Source organism: Mercenaria mercenaria, chromosome 2, assembly GCF_021730395.1.
Source record: "Mercenaria mercenaria strain notata chromosome 2, MADL_Memer_1, whole genome shotgun sequence".
Taxonomy (NCBI): Eukaryota; Metazoa; Mollusca; class Bivalvia; order Venerida; family Veneridae; genus Mercenaria; species Mercenaria mercenaria.
In genome coordinates this window covers 60,493,589-60,516,075 of record NC_069362.1, presented here as the reverse complement: position 1 = coordinate 60,516,075, position 22,487 = coordinate 60,493,589, and the positions used below count along the sequence as shown (strand labels likewise).

Genomic DNA, 22,487 nt, shown 5'->3' with positions numbered 1-22,487 from the left:
TTAACTATTCTTGGTCACTGTGACCTTGACCTTTGAACTACTGACCTCAAAATCAATAGGGGTCATCTACTGGTCATGACAAACCTCTTTATCAACTTTCATGACCCTAGGCCATAGCATTCTTGAATTATCATCTGGAAACTGATTGGTCTACATGCCGACCAACATATAGACTGACCGACCAACCAACCGACATTTGCAAAACAATATACCCCTCCTTCTTTGAAGGGGGTCATAATAATTTGACACGTATTGGCGTAACCACCCTATTTGGAAACTGAAGATTTTTATGGGGTTCTCGTCAATATTCGAAACATGAACTAGAGCTATCACTACAGGTGATGCTGCTTTTATACAGGGAAAGTAAAAGGATGTGATCATAAGCTTTGAACTTGACATTGAACCTAGTAACCTGTGTTGTGCACTCAGCATGTAATCTTGATGTTATTGGATATACCTGATGCTAGTTTTATGATAATCCTTCCAGTGGTGAAGAAGATATGGAACAGACATAAATTTGGATTGTTTGATCTTTGACTGTAACCTTGACCTTGCATCACGGTTGTGCACTCTGCATCTTGTCTTAATGAAACAATTAATGCTAATTTTATGAAAATCTTCCTACTGATTTAGAAATATGGAGCAGACACGAAGTCAAGCTATTTGACTGTTGACCTCAAAGTCTGACCTTGACTTTGGAACTAGTGACCTGGGATGTGCTTTGCATATTGTCTTGATGGTACTTTAATGAAAATTTTCCAAGCGTTTAGACAATGAATGGACATGAAATTAACTTATTTGACCATTGACCTCCAAGTGTGACCTTGACCTTGGACCTAGTGGCATAGGTTTTGTACTCTGCTTTTTGCCTCTATGAGGATAATAACTGATGCAAGTTTTATAAAGATCTTCCGAGCAAACAAGAATTGTAGATGGACGGACCAAGGGACATACATGACTCCAATATAGCATCCATGTATTGTGTATCTGGAGGTATGATAATAAAACTGTTATTAATCAAGCGCTTTCAAATTGGCCTAATTATTTGTTCTTGGGCTGTCATATTGGTCTGTGAGCCTGCAGCCAATAAAACAACCCTTGGACAAATAACAAAGCTAATATGAAATTACTTGATTAATAAAAAGACCTTTGGATTATAAGACAAACAAGAATTCAACCAACTTACTTCTAAAACATCTTTCTCATATCTGGTCTCACGAAAGATTGGCTTCTCATCATTCACATCCCTTATATACAGAGTGATTTCTTGTACAATCTGAAAAAATATATACAATCACTTTTTATTTTTAAGAGTACAATGCTTGGCTACACTGTATTATGTGTTGTCATCGTATAAACTAAGAAACCGGCAAAATAATATCTTAAATGGTTAATTAATAAGTTAAGCTCCGAACACTAAAGATGATGGACAGATCTGACCTTTGAGTTCAATTTGTGACCTTGACCTTAAGCCTACAGACCAGGGTCATGTTCTCTGCACATTATCTTATCACTACCTAGCTACATGCCAAATTTGAAGTCAATACTTTGCATAGTATTTAGTCATGCTCTGGGACACAAAATAGGATGAATAGTTTTCACCTTTCAGCTCAATTTGTGACCTTGACCTTTAACCTAAAAAGCCGGTGGCTCTGCAAATGGTCTCATTCCAATCTACCTATATGCCAAGTTTAAAGTCAATATCTTTATTGGTTATAAAGTTATGCTCTGGACACTATTTCTCATGGGCAGACAGACGCACATGCCATCACATAATACCTCCCGTTTTTCCAAAATGGGCATATAAAAAGGTTCTTAAATAGGTAAATAAAGTACTTTGTATGTAACAGTAAATAAAAAGTAGCAAGAATTGTGTTCGACAAATACCTAAAGACATGTTAATCACCTAAACACCAAAGCAGTTTTTTACAAAAAAATACTGATAAAGTACACGAAATAAAGTGTTTGTCACACAGCTATATTTACAGACTTAAATGATACTGATTCAGAAGTTTTGATATTTTCAGATATTACTGTTTTGAAAAAAAAAAATTTCACACTGCAATGGACATATAGTAGCATGTCCCTTTGAGAGACAAGCTGATCAGTAAACAGAAACACCTTAACCCTTAGCCTGCTGGTGGCAAGTGGTTTTGCCTTTGCGACCAGTGCAGACCAAGATCAGCCTGCACATCTGTGCAGGCTGATCAGGATCTACACTGTTCGCTAGTCAGTCGATAAATTTTCAGTGAACACCCTTTTGACTAAGAAGTGGTACTGCCCAATTTGAATGATGGACCAGTCCATTTTAGAAATTTAGCAGGGTAATCGCTAAATGGCTATATTTGGAATAATGTATATGATTCTACTTACAATGTTGCCTTCTGCTCCTGGGTTATCTTCCACTACAAATCTCAACTTTATAAACGTATTTTGCTGTAAACATAATATAAGCAACTAAATGGATATGCTCGTCTCATAAACGGTTTAAAACATTTCCTGTAGAAAATCACAAGGCATAAGCTGTAAGAGACATACTTTGTTTCAGTTTTACTTTTTTCATTTAATTTATTCTTTACGACTGAAATCTTAATTTTTAAAAAATTGTGAAACATTATATAAACAGCAGAATAGACTGTAAGTCTTATTTTCTTGTTTGGCCAGTGAAAAAGCCATATATTGCAGAGGAAGACACAGTGTGCCCCTTTGGCCATTATTTCTGGCAGTATCATGAATTTTCTACAAGCCAGTTATGTTGTTGGAAACGTTCTTTTCTTTCCAAATGCAGAACTTAACTGATACTCTCCCATCATTGTTTGAAAATCTGGAATAAACCCTCTAACTGTACTCATATATATTGTACAGAGAAAATGGGAATCATATATACTTACAGTGAAGTCCCTGTCTAGTTTTTTAATGAGTACAATGTCCGCCTTTCTTCCTTCTGTACTGACGCCTCGAACATTATCTAGTCTTACATACTGTTCAGTCACATGACCTGCTGGTATCGAAAATTTAAGTTCCTGGGGCCCGTCGTCATCAGTAGCCATCAAGGTGCCGATTGTTGAGTCTAAATATATACAGTAATGTTAGTATCATGTGCCACTAAGAAACTATCGCGAGAGGCAAGAGGCGACTGAATTAAAAGAGTGGATGAAAAAATAACTTCAAGATACTTAAAATTAAAATTATGTCTTCCCCTGTGGATACCTTTAGCTCTGGTGGCCATTTTGTGCAGCAAAGTGGAACGTGCTGGCAATATGCACAACAAGGCTTGGTACTGATCACTCTTGTGAAGTTTCATAGAAATCCAGCCAGCAGTTTGACGTGTGAAAGCCGGACAGGATTTTTCTATTTTTAGCTCTGGCGGCCAACTAGGCTTGGTACTGATAACTCCTGTGATGTTTTGTCGAAATCTAGCCAGCAGTTTGATCTGTGTAAGCGGGACTGGATTTTTCTATTTTAAGCTCTGGTGGCCATTTTGTGCAGCGAAGCGGAACATGCCAGCGATATGCATAACTAGGCTTGGTACTCATCACTCCTATAAAGTTTCGTCGAAATCTGGCCAGCAGTTTGACCTGTGTAAGCCGGACAAGATTTTTAGCTCTGGTGGCCATTTTGTGCAGGCGACATGCACAACTAGGCTCGGTACTGACCATTCCTGCAAAGTTTTGTCAAAATCCTGCCAGCAGTTTGACCTTTGAAAGCTGGACAAGATTTTTCCATTTTTAGATCTGGCGGCCATTTTGTGCAGCGAAGCCAAACAAGCTGGCGATATGCACAACTAGGCTTGGTACTGACCACTCCTATGAAGTTTCGTCGAAATCCGGCCAACAGTTTGACCTGTGAAAGCCGGACAAGCTTAATGCAGACAGACGGACGAACTGATGGACAGACAGATGACAAAGGCAAAAACAATATGTCTCCCCCATACATGGAGACATAATTTCATAATAACAAGGATGTAAACAAAACATTTTTTCCTATCTCAATGAATAACAAGTGCCCTGTTAAAATACAAATGAAACGTAGATGTATATCCATAGGACACAGGTGCCTCCCACTCCCGTCAATGTACTTGGTCTCATAACTGTAGCTGAAATATTTTTCAAGATATATGCAATACAAACTTGTAAGCACTTTATGTGTATCTTTTCACTAAGTGAAGGACCATAGCTCTGGCCTAGCTAAGTGAAATCCCCCAAAGAACCTCAGCTGTACAACTCGACATGCTATATAACAATCCTCTAATACTTCATGACTTGCGGTCAAGTACATTTTGAGATGGGACACTTCTAATTTCTGACTAAGTCAAGGGCCTTCTTGCAAAGTGAAATAAAAAGAGACTCATATACACAAATTCACATGATGGATAATATTCCTAAATAGTTTCATGACTCTAGGTGAAATATTTTTTTAGATATAGGCAACAAAAACTTTTAAGTACTTCATGTGTAGTTTTCATCAAGTCAAGGACCATAACTCTGGTCTGATTGAGTGAAATATCTAACAAAACACCAGGTGCCCAACTTCACACGCTATACAACAATCCCCTAATGTTTTATGACTCTAAGTAAATTACTTTTTGAGATACATGCAACACAAACATTGTATGCCCTTTATGCATATTTATGACAATCAAGGACCATAACTCTGGTCTGACAGATAGAAATCCAAAACAAAATCCAAAGTGCAAAACTTCACATGCTAAATAATATTTCTATTATGTTTCAGGACCCTAGGTTAATTTTTTTTTTAAAATATGTGTGAAAAAACTTACGCCCTTTTATGCATCTTTTTGACCTAGTCAAGGGCCATTACTCTGGTCTGGTTAAGTGATATCTCCAACAAAACTTAAAGTGCACATATTCACATGCTTAATAATACCCCTGTAACATTTTATAATCCTAGGTCAAATATTTTTTGAGATACATGCCACACAAACTAAATAGGTCCTTTTTATGCATATTTTGGCCATAATTCTGGTATGGCTGCTTGAGATCCCAGTACAACTTCCTATGCTAAATAACAATCCTGTGAGGTTTGATGACTCTGGGTCAAATACTTTTAAAGATATGTGTGACACAAAAATTCAGACAGATGGATGGATGGACGAACAGACAAAGGTAATTCTAAGTGCCCTCCCAAAATTTTTGGAGGCACAAAAAAATCGTATATATATCTATTATTACCTATATGATATGGACCAAACAAGGAAAAACCCTATTGACCTTTGAGTGTGATCTTCATCTTTGCGCTAGAGGTCTGGGGGTTGTGCATGACAAGTTGTCTCATTCTGGGAAAGATTTGTGCCAAAAAATACTAAAATCCCTTGATGGAGTTGTAGACCACAGGAAAAAAACCTACTGAAATTGACTGGAATTGACCTCCAAGTGTGACCTTGACCTCTGGGTTAGGAATATGGGTGTTGCTTATGACACATGGTCTCATTATGAGGAACATTAGGTCAAGTAATATCAAAATCTTTTGATGGATGACAAAGTTGTTGGCCAGACAGGTAAGTGAACTATTGACCTTTGACCTCCGAGTGTGACATCTGGGCTATGGGTATATTATATATTATATTATACCAGATTTATATAGCGCCCTTTTCATGATCAATTTCACGTTCAAAGGCGCTTTACATAGTTCAAATGCTGCCACACAGGGCGCATAATTCATCCTCTACTAGTACAGACACAGAGCGATCTGACCAGAGGGACAGAGTGAGACAAAGCCCCCACGACAGAGAGATCAGAAATCAGATACAGGCTTGTCCGGCTAACTTAGCCTAGCTCGTTGCGAATAGACAGCCTGGTTCTTTAACGTGCCCAGTGTATAGCACTGATACACGCAAGGATTGCCTGGGTTCCTGACCAGTACACCTCTAGTTAGGTGGGAAACACTGAAAAGCGTTTCTGAAAATTCCCGAGTAGCTGCCGGGGATTGACCCCCGACCTCAGGATTGGAAGGCCAGTGTGCAAACCACTGAGCTATCCGTCCACCTATAGTGTAGGGGTGTTGTATGAGTCATGTCATCTCATATTGGGATAAATTTGTGCCATGTAATATCAGAATCTCTTCCAGGATGATAGTCATGGACCTGGTATTAAAAAAACACTAACAAATTCAAATTGTTAAAATATTGGATGAGGGTTACTTGCTTGAAATACAATTGTAGTAGGTGTAAAAAAGGAAGATCGTACTTACTTATTGGGGTGTCCTCTGGTTTTATGATTGGGGGTTGTGATGAGAACATAGGCCCATTGTTGCATAAAACTGAAATGAAAAACATACTTTCTCCTGAGAATATTATGAGGTCAATTGATGCATAAAACTGAAATAAAAACACACTTTCTCCTGAGAATATTATAAGGCCAATTGTTGCATAAAACTGAATCTCTGAGGTAGAAGTTGCACAAATATTTTGATTAAGGATTGTTGACAACTTTCTCACATGATAAAAGGTGGATGACATTTAACATAACATATGTAATTGAAAAGTTCAACATACAGGGCACATGCCTTGCCGAAGACTGAGCATATAAGCCCTGGACCCTAACATATCTTAAAATGCTTAATGTCCATCATTCTTTAATTTAATAGCATTAATGGTAAAAGAAATGTGCATGAATGTGATTTCCAAAATCAACAAATTCTCAGCAATACAAATTAATTCTTAAAGGTCCATTACGGCATAAGCTTGAACCTTTGGTAAACATTGAAGGAAGTAATACTGAGCTTAGTTTTAATTACCTCCCTTTTTGGCTCTCCCTATATAAGTTCATGTTTCATACATTTATGGTTAAATTTTTAAGCAGTGATTTTCTAACCATGTAATAATGCCTATTCTCTGTTTGCTTTATCTGTTATTACATAAAACTAAAAGCATTATGGGACTTTAAGAAATTTATTTTAAGTTTGAAGTCTACGTGAGTGACTAACCATAATAGGCTGGAAGTGTTCATAACAATGACAATGCAGCATAACCATCTATAATTAATTAATCTATTACCTCTGTTTTATGAGTATTAATTTCAGTAAGTGATATCAACTGAAAACTAATTCATTTAAGTGTGGGAGTGGGTCCCTGACCAGGAATTAAATGATATGAAACATGTTAAATATTCAATAGATATTACAGTAGTAATGTAACCCTGTGTAATGTAATTACAGTACATGTACAAATTACAGGCTGTCAGAATATTCAATTGTAGGATAGGAGAGAATTAATTAACATCAACATTTCAGCTGACACATTTATATCAAAGTTAAAACATGCATTTAAATGATTTGCACAATTGGTAATGTTACATATCAAATAGTGTATAGATGAAATTTTTTCCTTAATAGTGTTTGCATGATTATAATAAAACCATTTTTATGATTTTACCATTTTTTTGTAAGAATTATATAAAATGGTAAGATCACTTTCCCTGGTATGACCTTACCATGCTAGACACGATTGATTCTGCCATTGCAACCAGCGTAGATCATGATCAGCCTGCACACTGTGCAGTCTGATCATGATCTGCTATGTTTGCCATTCAGTCAGTATCTTTTCGGTGCGCACCCCTTTTAAAGGTTATGGTGCTGCCTTAACTGAAAGACGGACACGTTCATTATAGAAATTTAGCAGGGGTTAATCATTATAATGAATTATTGACAGTACTGTTTGTCAGTAAAGCCAGTTTTCATTATGTTATGTAATTTACTCATTTACAATGCAGCTTTTGCACAAGAAAATTTCATCTAAAAATATGCTACAGAAGGTAAACAAATTACAAATAGAATACTAAATACAAAAGCAACTTTGTATTTGTAATATTTTTGGTACTCAGTAGGATCATTTTGAATCATTAAACAAGATTTCAAAATTTGTAAACTATTGTTTCACTCAATTACATGATATATGTAAATGATGTAAAGGAACATAATATGAATAAATATTCAGAATTTCGAACCTTATAAATATTTTGCACTTGTCATCTACAAAATGAAATATTCGTTGTTTACTTTGCTATTTGATGAAAATCATATGTTTCTATAAACACCTTGTTCCCTTAGGTCAGAGTTAAAGATCTAGATATGTACCCATGATGACTTCGAAAAATTTACATAAAAGGACATTAATTTATATTTCACCTCACTGAAACAGTCAAACAAGATATCAGTCATTGATAAATGTAAATATTGGGGAAGGACAAAGTAGTGAATTCTCACAGTTTTTGCCTTTGTTTTGTGTGCTTTGCCCACAGGTAATGTAAATAATTAATTATCACCAGCCATTTTCCGTACTGCACTGAACCATTTACTCTGTATCTGATGGTAACAGCTAGTAAAAATCAACTGCAGAATGATCACACAGATCTAGAACAACTTATATTTTTATTTTCTTGCAATCAGTGCAGCCTTACTTAGACAGAAGTCTGCCACTGGTGAATTGCTATGGTGCTCCCTTTCTACAGTGAACACCACCATGAAGACTGAAATACATTTCTTGTACAAATCAAATTCTACAGTGGAAGAAAATAATTGTCTTTATATGGCGGTATCAGGTCCTCTCAAGTGTCACTAACAGAATTTATACTGTATATTAATAATAAAGCTACTGGTAGATGGATATACTGGGGTTGGACAAGAACTCTGCAAAAAATAACCAAAGTAGGCTGTGCCGATGATACATATAACTAGGATTAACACCAATCACTCCATTGAAATCTGACCAGGTTTTTTTTTTAGAACAAGTGCATATGGATGCAAAGACGGCAAATTAAAAGCTAAACTAAGATTATATCAACCAAATGACTGTAATAAATATATTTCTTTTCACTGAAATATTCTGATCAATTAAGTCGGCAGAAAATGTTATGAAATTTTATACAATTTTAAAATGTCCTTGGAAAACACAGCCAAGTGCTCAGATATGAATGATTACACCGACTGAATTCTGAAAGGTAAGGAAAAAATGACAGTTTCATATTTCTTTAATTATCTGTGACTGAATCGATTGGCTAGATGAAGCTTCCTGTTGAAATGAGAATATCATAGAAAACAGCTTGATGTATGTCATAGTTTGCAGGATTTATGGTGAAGTAGTGCCTGAAAAATATCTATCAATCATCCACACCTAATCCGGCAATAAATAATTGTGTGTATACTGAAAAATCACTTTGAACTATACTGATGTTACTGATATCTTAAAAATTACTAAAAACTAAAGTTTTGAAATTCGGCATATCTTTAGAACAAATAGTTGTTAATGGCATAATAAAAAAAAAAAAAAAAAGATTCATGCCAAATATAAACAAGATTCCTCTATGCATGTCAAAGTTATGGCCCAGACAAGATCTGACATGACCTTTGACCTCCAAGTATTACCTTGACCTTTGAGACCGGAACCTGGGGTTTGCACATGACACTCCGTCTCATTAAGGTTAACATTAATGCCAAATATTAACAAGATTGATCCATGCATGTCAAAGTTTAATATGGTCCAGACGAACAAATCTGGACAGACGCACACACAAACGCACTAACGCACATACACCAAACAACCATTTGGAAACTATGTCTTTGCTTCTGCAAGGGGGCTCGACAAAAAACTATTAATCTTGACGAAGTATTATATACACTTTTATAACTCTTCTTATCACAAACCTTTACACTTTTGATCATCAAAACAAAAACAGTAGCAGATTTAAACAAGAGGACCATGATGGTCCTGAATCGCTCACCTATCCCCAAATGACCCAGTGTTCAACTGAGTATGACGTCGTTATTTCTATTATTTGACATAGTGACCTAGTTTTTGAGTACATGTGACCTAGATATCATCAAGATAAAAAATTCTTACCAATTTTCATGAATTTCCACTGAAAAATATGGCCTCTAGAGAGGGTCACAAGGTTTTTCTATTATTTGACCTAATGACCTAGTTTTTGAAGGCACGTGACCCACTTTTAAACTTGACCTAGATATCATCAAGGTGAACATTCTCACCAATTTTCATGAAGATCTCGTGAAAAATATGGCTCTAGAGAGGTCACAAGGTTTTTCTATTTTTTCGACCTACTGACCAAGTTTTTGACCGCACATGACCAGTTACGAACCTGACCTAGATATCATCAAGCTGAACATTCTCACCAATTTTCATGAAGATCCATTGAGAAATATGGCCTCTAGAGAGGTCACAAGGTTTTTTCTATTTTTAGACCTACTGACCTAGTTTTTGACCCCACGTGACCCAGTTTCGAATTTGACTTAGATATCATCAAGATGAACATTCTGACCAATATTCATGAAGATCTCATGAAAAATATGGCCTCTAGAGAGGTCACAAGTTTTTTTCTATTTTTAGATCTACTGACCTAGTTTTTAACCCCACGTGACCCAGTTTCAAACTTGACCTAGATATCTTCAAGGTAAACATTCTGACCAATTTTCATGAAGATCCACTGAAAAAAAATCGCCTCTAGAGAGGTCACAAGGTTTTCCTATTTTTAGACCTACTGACTTAGTTTTGACTGAACGTGACCCAGTTTCGAACTTGACCTAGATATCATCAAGGTGAACATTCTGACCAATTTTCATGAAAATCCATTGAGAAATATGGCCTCTAGAGTGGTCACAAGGTTTTTTCTATTTCAAGATCTACTGACCTAGTTTTTGACCCACACATGACCCAGTTTCGAACTTGACCTAGATATCATCAAGGTGAACATTCTGACCAATATTCATGAAGATCTCATGAAAATATGGCCTCTAGAGAGGTCACAAGGTTTTTCTATTTTTAGATCTACTGACCTAGTTTTTAACCCCACGTGACCCAGTTTCGAACTTCACCTAGATATCATCAAGATGAACATTCTGACCAATTTTCATGAAGATCCATTGAGAAATATGGTCTCTAGAGAGGTCACAAGGTTTTTCTATTTTTAGACCTAATGACCTAGTTTTTGACCCTACGTGACCCAGTTTCGAACTTGACCTAGATATCATCAAGATAAACATTCTGACCAATATTCATGAAGATCTCATGAAAAATATGGCCTCTAGAGAGGTCACAAGGTTTTTCTATTTTTAGACCTACTGACCTAGTTTTTGACCCCATGTGACCCAGTTTCGAACTTGACCTAGATATCATCAAGGTGAACATTCTGACCAATTTTCATGAGATCTTTTGAAATATATGGCCTCTAGAGAGGTCACAAGGTTTTTCTATTTTAGACCTACTGACCAGTTTTGATGGCACGTGACCCAGTTTCGAACTTGACCTAGATATCATCAAGATGAACATTCTGACCAACTTTCATAAAGATCCCATGAAAAATGTGACCTCTAGAGTGGTCACAAGTAAAAGTTTACGGACGCACGGACGCACGTACGCACGGACGCACGGACGGACGACGGACGACGGACACCGCGCGATCACAAAAGCTCACCTTGTCACTTTGTGACAGGTGAGCTAAAAAGATCAGAGATCGATCAATTTTTTTTTTTTTTTTTTTTTTTATGTATTATACAGATATGAAACCATAGATGCAGAATAGGTAAAATGCCCTGTGAACAATTCTAAAAATTTATAGTTTTTTCAAAGCACCACTTTTCGATAATGTTACAGTTCGATTTACGAGCAATTCATTTAACTAGTCTTCCACAACTTCTCACCGGTATTAAAATGTTCTTATCAAGTAAATATCAACTTCCTCACATCAATCAGTGGTGGGGAATAGACGATATACACCGTTTCGCTTTTTTAGCAAATCATTTCCCTGAAGCATACTACCTTAATTGCTTGGTTATAATAATTCAATTAATACATATTGAGTATTTTTTTGCAACTGCCAGTATACCAGGTATGCCATCTCGTTATAACTTTTGTGAGACCTATCTTAAAATTATTGTTTTATCTCTGGCAATGAAAGATTTATGGCTTATGTAATATCGTGACAACATGATTGTTCTCCCGTATAAATCAATGGATCAAAGTGCTCCCATTCACTTTAAATAAATATGTAAGCATGTAGATTTGTAGCCATAAATCTCCTATGATTTGTCAAAAAGACAGCAAGAATCTACAATACAATGTTAAAATTTCAATAACACATGCTATGTGGACATTTCTCATAACGTTTCGTTGAAGACAAAACATTGATTCTTTGTTTACTTCTCCTGTTATTCACAAAGGTTTGTATTAAAAACTCCATTTAATCAGATTAATTGACGGTTTAATAGGAAAGACGTGTAGCAATCCTTATATTCGCTGTTTCACCTGGGGTCCAATATTCCGGGGAAACAATGGGAACATCAAACCATACGTGACATTTCATTGACATTATGACATTTCCAGAACAGGGAGGATTCATTGAATCCTTGTAGAATTAACGCAGCCAGTTATATTATCTCTATTGTATATAATTGCTTTGTATATTAAATACAGTAATGTAATTAACAGCTGAAACAGTAAATCACTGATTATAATTTCTTCCCCCCCCCCTTTTTTCAGCAGTATTTTTTAAAATAAAGTAGTCAAGTGGTCAGTTGGTGTAAGCAGCATTCATGAATTCCTTTATAGATATCATGAATTCTGAGTTTTGTTAGTGATCCACTACGGAAATATGTGGGGGTCAGTATGATAAATGATGGGTGAGGCATTAGCCAAGTCCCTATATTTACCATACTGACCCCACATATTTCCGTAGAGTGTCGCTAACAAACCCTACAATTGATTTGTTTTATCAACCGCTTATTTTTAGCCTTTCTCGATATAAAAATCTACTGACCCTCCACAGAAATATAGAGGGTCATCACATGACCACCTTTTAACCAATGAAAATGCTAAAATTTTATGGGAGGGAAAACAAAACCTATTCTCTGCAGGTACAGTAGAACACTGTTCGCTTGATGTCACAAGAGGATAAGAAAAACTCTTGAACAATCCAGGGTTTGAGCAATCCAAACATAGTAAATTTGAGGAAAACGACTGGGTCAGTATCTATGGAAATCTGTGGGGTCAGTGTGATAAATATCATACTGACCCCACATAATGTCCATGGACTGTCACTAACAAACCCAGTAATTAATGGAACTGCAATATACTTAGTATTTGTAACTGCACACATAGTGCATGCCATCCGAATTACATAAAAAAATCTTTATACAGAAATAACAGATCACTAAGTAATCAATTCGTCATTGTGAAATGTGAAGATATTGCATTGTCTTTTTGTTATTCATTAAATGGAAATTGGGAAGAAATCAACAGATAGGCAGCGCATTCATTAGTTGGTTATAAAATTCACTGTCAGATTGTTGTAAAATGTCACCCGGTGGGTGGAATAGACTTCTTGCTTGTTCACTGCTTTTTAAGAAACTTGATGAGACTGACCATTACAACATCTCAAATTTCAGTTACTTGTCTGTTACTATCTAGTTTTCATGCATCAAATTGATTTTTGTCTGGCCTGGAGTAGCAAGTTCTGCCAAAGAAATTCAATCTTTATATCAAATACTAAGCAAAAAAACTGACTTTGATGTTCAATTTCTATGCTTAAAGATCTGACAACAGCTTGTACGGCTTTTGTCCTTTGATTATATACCATATTATATACTGTATTGAGTAGAACTTTCAATAAGACACTGTCAAGCTTTTTGAATCCCTGCCTAACAAACAATTCTTCAATGTTTATCCTGCTCACGCCCGACATTTTCAAAATTTCCCCCCAAAAAACAAACAGCATGTACATATCAGCCTAATTTTGCCATGAAGAGGTTAAAGGGGCTGACCTATTTAGAGTGACAAAAAAAAAACAAAAAAAAAACTTGTATTTGGACAGAGGCTATGATTTGGTATCTTCTGGATTAAGAAATGGTGGTTGGTGCCGATGGTTGGTCACTACACATCTTCACGTTCCTCTTTAAAAAGCTGAAAATTTCAGTTCATAAGCCTTTACCTTAACTAAGTGCTTTCTTGTTACTTTATAACACATTTTCACAAAAGAAACTCATAATGGTATACCTTGTGTCAAAAATGAAAGTAGAAGGACACATCTGTGTAATACTTGGCACATCTTTACCAGTCCAGGTGTAGTTACTGGACGCCTCCGGAAATGTCAAGTTCTGTCAGTCTGAAAATAGAACAAACTGGATACATACCACATGGTGATAGAGCAAACGTGACATAAGTTACATAAAATAACTAGAAACAGGATAAAATTATGTCAAATAGCAATATAAGAAATAAAACATAAGTCACATTATGAAATAACAATGTCAAATGGCAATAATTATTATGAATATATTATACAGGATATATCAGTAGTATTAGGGGCCTCCATGACTGATTGGTTAAGGCCAACAATTTCAAATCTCTTGCCCCGCGAATTCTACATGTGAGAAGCCATCCAGCTGGCTTACCGTAAATGGGTGGTTCTTCCCAGGTGCCCGCCCATGACGAAATAATGCATGGAGGGGCACCTGGGGTCTTCCTCCACCATCTAAAAGTTGTCATCTTAATCTATAATTGTGTTGCTGTGTCATTAAACCTAACAAAAACAAAAACATCAGTAGTACTACTATTCCCTGAAATTTCTATTTATCACTGCAGTTCAACAAAAAACACAAGTTTCAAATTCCTACAGTCTACAGAAGTTGGTTGTGCATATCTTTGCAACTGATCATAAATATACAAAGTATCACAGCAGCAAAATTTAGATCAAAACACATGACAGACCACCTTTAAAAGCCCAATTATTGCTTTTCCACTCAATTATTCCACCAATTTTCTGATCCAATGAGCTTTATGCCAGCTTTACCTTAATCTGCATCCTTCTGCACAAAAAAGGATCAATTTATTCTCTTTAATAAGGTCTTAAGCCTAGATAGTTCATAATCCATTTCTTAGACTTAATGTAAATGACATATAAAAGCATTAATATTTCCCATGAAAATCAATTTAATTCTTTCACATGAAAGGAAAAAGTACAGACTAAAACAAGAAATACATCAAAAATAGCTTCTGTGGAACTGTTTCAGTTTGTGGGTATGAAATTTGGTGGTTTTAACCAAAATGGCAGTTTTATGGAAAACACAAACTCATCAATTTTACGGAGTTTTAAAGATAGCATAGATAGAAAAATTTGTTCTTTATTTTGTACATCAATACTACCATAATAAGTCCGTCATAAATAACAATGATTTCGCACTAGTAAGCAAAAAAGAAGTCGTTAAACACGATAATAATAAAATATATGTCAATAAGTGAAAATTTTATTGCGATTTACTTCTGTGAAAACTGCTCAAAAAGATAGGATGACGAAACTGTTTCTATTTTCACTTCAGTTTTAACTGGAGATATTTCAAGAATCTATACACTTATATAATTTAATAATATATATATATAATATATATAAAAATGCAAAAGTATATATAAACATTTCTTTATAACACTTTAACAGAACAACTAACTTCTTTAATAAAATGTTTGTGTTCAGTACAGCGTTTTTATTTTGTATGTTATTTTCCTCATCGATGGATGTGGGTTTCAAACTCTTAAATACACTGGGACCCCGTTATAACGCTGTCATCGGGGTCCAAGGTTCGAGACCCGCGGATCTAGCGGGGTTAAATTTATAACGCGGGTTGATCGTATCAGCGGTAAATGCAATACCCCACCCATCGGTAATGTATTAGACGTATTTTGGACGCTGTTTTATGTTAATAAGAAATAAGAATCGTATAAACGGGACATTTATTTACCTTAAATGCTACTGAAAAATACATTAAAAGAATTATAACGCTGTGTCATCTTCTCATTTTGTCGTGATTCTAAAAGAAAGTTGAAACTGTTTATCCCGGAAGTAAACATGTATAACGCTGTGTGAGGAATGCGCTGTCATGAGAATTACATACGCACTGCAATTGCAGTGGGGGTTTATGTAACTAAAAGAGAAAAAACGCGGACAGTCTGAAAAAAAAATAATTTTGAATACATGAAGAAAATCAATAAATAAGATAGAAAATTGTTAAATCGCCGTCGTTAACATACGATATTAAAAAGGGAGAACATTCTCAATATGGCTTTCAGTGCGTCGAATCTTCGCAAATTCCAACGAACCGAGACATGATCATTATGAAAAACGGCTGCATTTTATTACAAAAACTGGGCCTGTTGTTCGGTTTTTATTCACTCGAGTGTTATGTCATCCACTAATTGGTGCAAACTTAAACGGTTTGATAGTTGACTGACCGATCTTCCACGCTTGTTAATGCAAACAATCTAATTTTGACACGGTACTGATTGCCTAATTGTCACAGGTCTACATGTATTGAAACTTTAACAAAGGCGATACGCAAACAAGTAAGCTAGCAGCGATTATTGATAAAAATCAATAATCGTCACAGTTGTCATGGAAAGGTGTTAATGTACACGTACATGTAGTTTTAACGCTGGTTATGATCAAATTAAATAACATCCGCGAATTTTTTTTTTTCTTTTTGATTTTTGATTTTTTTTACCCTCTTAAATTTGGGAGCCAAGACGATACAGCGTTATAACGAATACCGCGGTATATCGAGAAGCGTTATAACGGGTTTCGAGTGTATCTCTGGTAGTGGTGTAAATATTTCTTAACTTCAGACATCCATTCCCAGTGAGTCTGACCCAGTTAATCACTTACCAAAAATAGAAAAAAGAAACATCGAACAGGCAATCCTGAGGTTAGAAAGGAAAGAAACTGGCAGAATTATTAGAGTGGTATGAAGTCATCATCTTTGGCCGTGAAACATGTCTGCTCCAGGTTATAAAGTGTGTCTGGAAAAGCCAGCATATGTTAACCAAAGGGCTATGCATTATTTATTTGGGCAGTAAAACACCTTGGGCACGAAACAATCCAAAAATGATGCCTTGTTCTGGCATCTTACCGAATATTCTCAATCAACTGACACGTAATATTACACAGACATAAAAACAGTCATTTCTCTATGAAATAAGGAGGAAAAATTGTTGCTCTTTGTTTTCATGAAAACATATCATTTACCCTAAATCAGTTTTATTTTTTAAAAATAACTAAGAAAACTTATAAACAAACATTTTAGTGAACTAAATGCTTCTGACAAAAGACTACAGCAACATATAAATAAATCTTTCCTTGTTATATATGAATGTTGAGTAAACTAAACCTTGGACCTTGACACTGCTTTTAAAAGACTTGTGTAATATTTATTACTAAGTTTGTTTTAAAATGCTAAAGACTTGTGTGACATTCAAGTAATTCTTTTGTTTTAAAATGCTAAAGACTTGTGTGACATTCAAGTAAACCTTTTGTTTTAAAATGGCAAAGACTTGTGTGACATTTAACTAAACCTTTTATTACAAAATTCTAGATACTTGTGTGACCTTTATTTTTTTATTTAAGCTGTGAATATTAAAAATAATGATAAGAGACATAATATAAACCTTTTTTAAATGCAGAAGACTTGTGTGACATTTAAGTATTTTTTATGTAAAAGATGCTGATGAGTTGTGTGACATTTACTCCATTCCTGTGTGAAGATTTGGATGGTATTACAGCCTATTATTTGCTTTAGATGATGCAAATTTTTTATATAAAATTCTATAGTCATTAAACAAGTAGTCAAAACACTTTTCTGGAGAATGAGATATTTAATAAGGTCTTCTGTCTTTTATGTGAGGGAACATTCAAGTCAACTTTATTTAAAGATGAACAATGTGTCAATTAAGAAATAATATATCTCATTTTGTGATTCGTCGCTGAATAAAATCATTGTTAGGAGTTTTGAGGTGAAGGAATTATATCACGAGCCCATGTGATATAATAATACACATCTACATGACTAACAATTATTTTATTTAAGAGCAAATCACTAAATGAGATATCTTATTTCAATTCTAACACATTACCAAGGATTTTAAAGCACATACTTGACGACATCTGTTAGGTATTTTCCTGTTTTCTTTTGGTTTCTTTTCCAGTGTGCCGCTATGCCATTTGACGCTATGATGAAATAACTGTGACGTCTGAAAAATGAACTGTTATCTAATAACACACAATTTTCAACCGTCTTTGTTTAATAGGAAAATGGATCGGGTCGTATTAGAACTACTTGTAAAGCATTTAGAGCAACAAATTTAACAAGAAAGTCAACTTGGCCCTAAATTGTTCACCTATGTAAGAACACATAGGTGAGGCAAAATGTGAAGATGTTAAACAGCCAGAATGGTGAAGATCCATTAAGAAACTTATGACAAGAGAACTGGTTGTTTAACCTTTAGCTCACTAAATTTCTAAAACAGACTAGTCCATCATTCAATTTGGGCAATACCATTTATCATTCGAAAGGTTGTTCACTGAAAATTTACTGACTGAATAGAGAACAGTGCAGACTTTGATGTGCAGGCTGGTCTTGGTCTGCAATGGTCGCAAAGGCAGAATAACTTGCCATCAGTAGGCTAAAGGTTAAAGAAAAAAAAAAACTGCTGAGATTAGATGATGGATGAGCCTGGATAATGGATATGAAATACCAACCAACATTTAACAGCTCGCTTAAACTAGAAACTGAATTCTCCCCTAAAAAAAATGAGCGCAACTTAACTGTACACTGCAATTCCATATAATAAAGGAAAAAAAATTAACAATATATCTAAATGTGGGTTCAGTGGTCAACTAGAGCCTCATCTATTATTTGTAATCTTGATTAAAATCTCGACACTGCTGACAATGACATGTATTTTTCCATAATAATCACACATTCATTCTTCTTTCAATCCATGCTTTTATGAAAAATATGACTTTCAATTTCCGTAAATAATTAATAATACAATAGCAATTAAATCAGATAAGCTTTCACACAATAAACCATTATTCAAAATTTTAATTATTTACAAGGCTTTCTGAAATGGAATAACAGATATAAGGCAGTCCGAAACTGCTTGTTAACAGTCTCCTTTAGAACTGCTGTAGAGGTATCTAGAAAGCAGGAAATGGGAAAGCCATTGGAAAGAGACAGTGTCACATTATACTGTTTGATGTTCAAATTTGCATTCATTTGCATGCCATGTAACATACAAACTTTACATGCATTAGTGCATTTGCATGCACAAACATATCAAAAGTTCTACTGCAAAAGACAACCGTAGAATGTACATATTGGAATGCATGGGTCCGCATATCACAGACCTGCTATGCTACTCAGTGTCTCCACACTGTCTTGTCTAATCTTTTTACTTCTGCATTAAGATGACTTTAAAGTGGCACAATTATCTATTATATGGGCGAGAGCATTCAGACAAAATAAGAATGTCTTTTATATAAAAGTCTCGCTTTTCTCAAGAAAAATCATTTTCAATGGACTTTCAAAAAGGCCTTTTATTTGCTTTCTGTGTTTATCTGTCATTTTACACAAGACAATTTCAACAAAAAGGAACAATTTAAGGTCAACTAAATGTTTATCTTGTTTTGAAACTCTGTATCTGGAATTCCAAGGGAACAAGCGTTTTACTTCGAGATAAACAAAATTCGACTTAAAATGATATTTTTTGCATGTATTTTCAGGACTGGACTTGAAAATGTCTTTAAAATAGCTGAAATTTTGAGACAAGCTAATTTGAGCTATCCAGTTTCAACTGTGTGTAAAAACACACAAATTGTATTGCATGATACCCCAATAATAATATTTTAAGGAATCCAAAAAAAGCATATTTCTATATGAAAGCATGTTAAGAGAAAACATCTACCATTAAAACCTAAAAAAAAATTTAGAACAGAACTATTTCAAATGTTTAAAAATTTAGAGTTTTGCAGGCTGGGTATATAGTTTGACTTCAGATTTTTCTACTGGACCATAATTATGTAAGCTTATAATCATTGAGATGATTCATTCAAACTTCTTTCTATATATATGTTCTATATATTATACATGCTGGTTCTAGTTTCTCTGCAGTTTAGATTTTAATGCCATTGCAAGAAAATATTTTTATAGATGCAAATGGAAAAATGAGACAAAACAAAAATGAAGTTGAATCATAAACTTAGCAATAATGGAATAATTTTAATAAATTATTGTTGTTTTGGTAATCTTTGATTCAAATCCTCATGTTCTAAGACAGTCTGACTTAAGCATTTAGTACATTATTAAAGGTTGCAGCCATTGGGAAAATGTTCCATGAAATTATAATACTTTTTCTTTTGAAGTCCGTAAATGCAATTTAACCTCTTTTTATTGTATCAATGAAATCAACTACAAAATGATGCAGAAACAATAAATTCTGCAAATTTATGTCTTCAAATATCATTTAAGAGGAACATTTTTATGAACAAATCTATAGAATCAATGAAGTTATTATCATTTTTCTCTGTACTAAGAGAATAATTACTTGTGTAATAAATCGTGACAAAGTCCACACTTTGATAATATTGATTATTCATTTTACACTTACTTTTCATTAATGTTGGGGAATACACTTTATACATTATTCATACATGTATAACTGTGGCAGTTTTACCTTCATATGGAGTGGAATTATGGCCACTTAGGGTATTGTGAGATCAATACCTGCAGCCTTATTTCTCAGCAAGCTCTCAGGTTTCCAACACAATGGAAACACCTGTGACTATTTCTCACAATGGTGGATCTTTGTTATTATGAAGAAATATATTTTTATTCTGTCAAGGTGTGGCTTAATAATTATATTTTTCTGGAATTTATTCAGTTAAATTTATATGACATATTACTAAATTCTAGTTCACTCCCTGAAGATTCTTGTACAAGGTTGGGCACTATTTTGAAATCCCAACACCAGATTATACCGGTAGTCTCCCTTATTTTTTCAAATATCTTAATATGATGTCCAATTTTTAACAGTTTTGTCCACAAATGTTAACTTTATTTATTGACATATTAATTTGATATTGCGTATGTTTTAATGTTTTACCACAATTTTTATATCAAAATTAAAGTTGAGTGACATAGGGATCTTTTATGCATTTGCTATTCAAACTGACCATCCAACTCCACCATACTCTGAAGTGTATCTAATTCAATATAAATACCGAATTGTTTGAACTGGACAAATACAAACAAACAGTAATATCAGGTATTAATGCATGAAGAGATCCCACCAGTGTAATAAATCACCTGTCCATAGTTTGAGCTATATAACCAGTCTATATTCAACACAGGTTTACTGGGCTAATAAGCCCAAAAAAAAATCAAAGTAAAACTAAAGATTATTTTCTGCTGTCACATAATAAAACACTTATTGAATGGCTTACAAGTCAATAAGTGTAAAATATTTTTTTAAAACTACACTGCAGTATATATATTTCTTAAAATATTTAAATAAAATAAGTAATTGATTGATTTTAAGAAATGAGAGAAACAACATTTTTAATCTCCAAGATATAAAAGAAATAACCATACTTATATCAGTAAACAGCTATATACCACTAAAAAACGAAAGTATCAAAAGTAGCAGCTTACCGCAAAATTTTCACCAATAATCCGACACTTTAATTATGACAAATCCTCTTATTGTTGTTCATAATCAGAAGACATATCACTGAATTGCCCGATTACAATTAAAACAATAATTTAAATCTAACATCTGCTGTTGTCAATTTTTAAAGAACGTAATTTCCACGAGATCGGAAAACCAACGCCCATTTCAGTATGATAGACTGGTTAAGCAATATGTAATTGTCAATATTGGATACGGAAGCTGAAAGACTATAATGAATGTGAAAGTCAGTCTATATGATACACGCGAGTATTGATTAAATAGTGTACAGGTAACACAGGTGTGTCATCACCTATTGTAGCAGACGACACTGTCAATAGCAGACGACACTGTCACATCCCTTCCTTTTGTTAAATGGCAGCTGGTGTTATAGAATCAAGAGGCATTATGTCCTCTTCAGTTTCTGTGTGAAATAATCTGTTATTTAAAGTAAATATGATTTATCGTTATTGCAAGTATTTTAGTGAACACGCTTTTGAAAAATAAAAATTTTAAGGTGTAACACAGAGTAATACATCTTGATAAGTTGTGTTATTAAACAATTGTAATTATTTTCCATGAGGGTAGGTTTATATTATGTTTTATATTAAACACTAAATATTGAATGGCTTGCTGGTCAATACTCATAACTATTGCCCAAGGTCCAGAGGATGGTCCAAAGGACCATGTGTCAATAGTTCCTGTCATAGAATGATACTTCTAGTGTAATACTTCATTTCAAAAGCTCCTTATTTCCTAAAGATTGAACTGAACAAGTCTGTTATGACAGTTTGATGGACACTGATGAAACATTTAACAAAATTTTGATTCTTCATTTGAGGGTGATCATATGCAAAAGAATTCATTTCCATAAACTGCTGAGATATTTTCTGATGAAGATATTAACTAAACAGTGGATGATATGTGTATAACACTATATATGTGTCAAATTTCTATTCCATTATATTAC

The 22,487-nt window shown here is 34.5% G+C and overlaps 1 protein-coding gene across 6 annotated transcripts in view; it reads right to left on the bottom strand.

Annotated features, from left to right (window-relative positions):
* Positions 1-21,730, bottom strand: part of LOC123564077 (cadherin-23-like) — a 73,659-nt gene extending 51,929 nt beyond the window's left edge. For 2 of the 6 annotated variants that reach the window (XR_008369842.1, XM_045357368.2), the window contains exons 1-6: positions 21,502-21,728; positions 14,021-14,129; positions 6,211-6,279; positions 2,892-3,070; positions 2,374-2,436; positions 1,187-1,276 (exon numbers count right to left, since the gene is read on the bottom strand). Coding sequence is in view for 3 of the 6 variants with exons in the window: in XM_045357368.2 (XP_045213303.2) it covers positions 1,187-1,276; positions 2,374-2,436; positions 2,892-3,070; positions 6,211-6,279; positions 14,021-14,072 (453 nt within the window). In the remaining 3 variants the exon portion in view is untranslated. Of the gene's footprint in view, positions 1-1,186; positions 1,277-2,373; positions 2,437-2,891; positions 3,071-6,210; positions 6,280-14,020; positions 14,130-21,501 lie in introns of all 6 variants that reach the window. The other 4 variants (XR_008369840.1, XR_008369841.1, XM_053536703.1 and 1 more) reach the window with 4 other exon arrangements.
* Between the last annotated feature and the right edge of the window lie 757 nt (positions 21,731-22,487).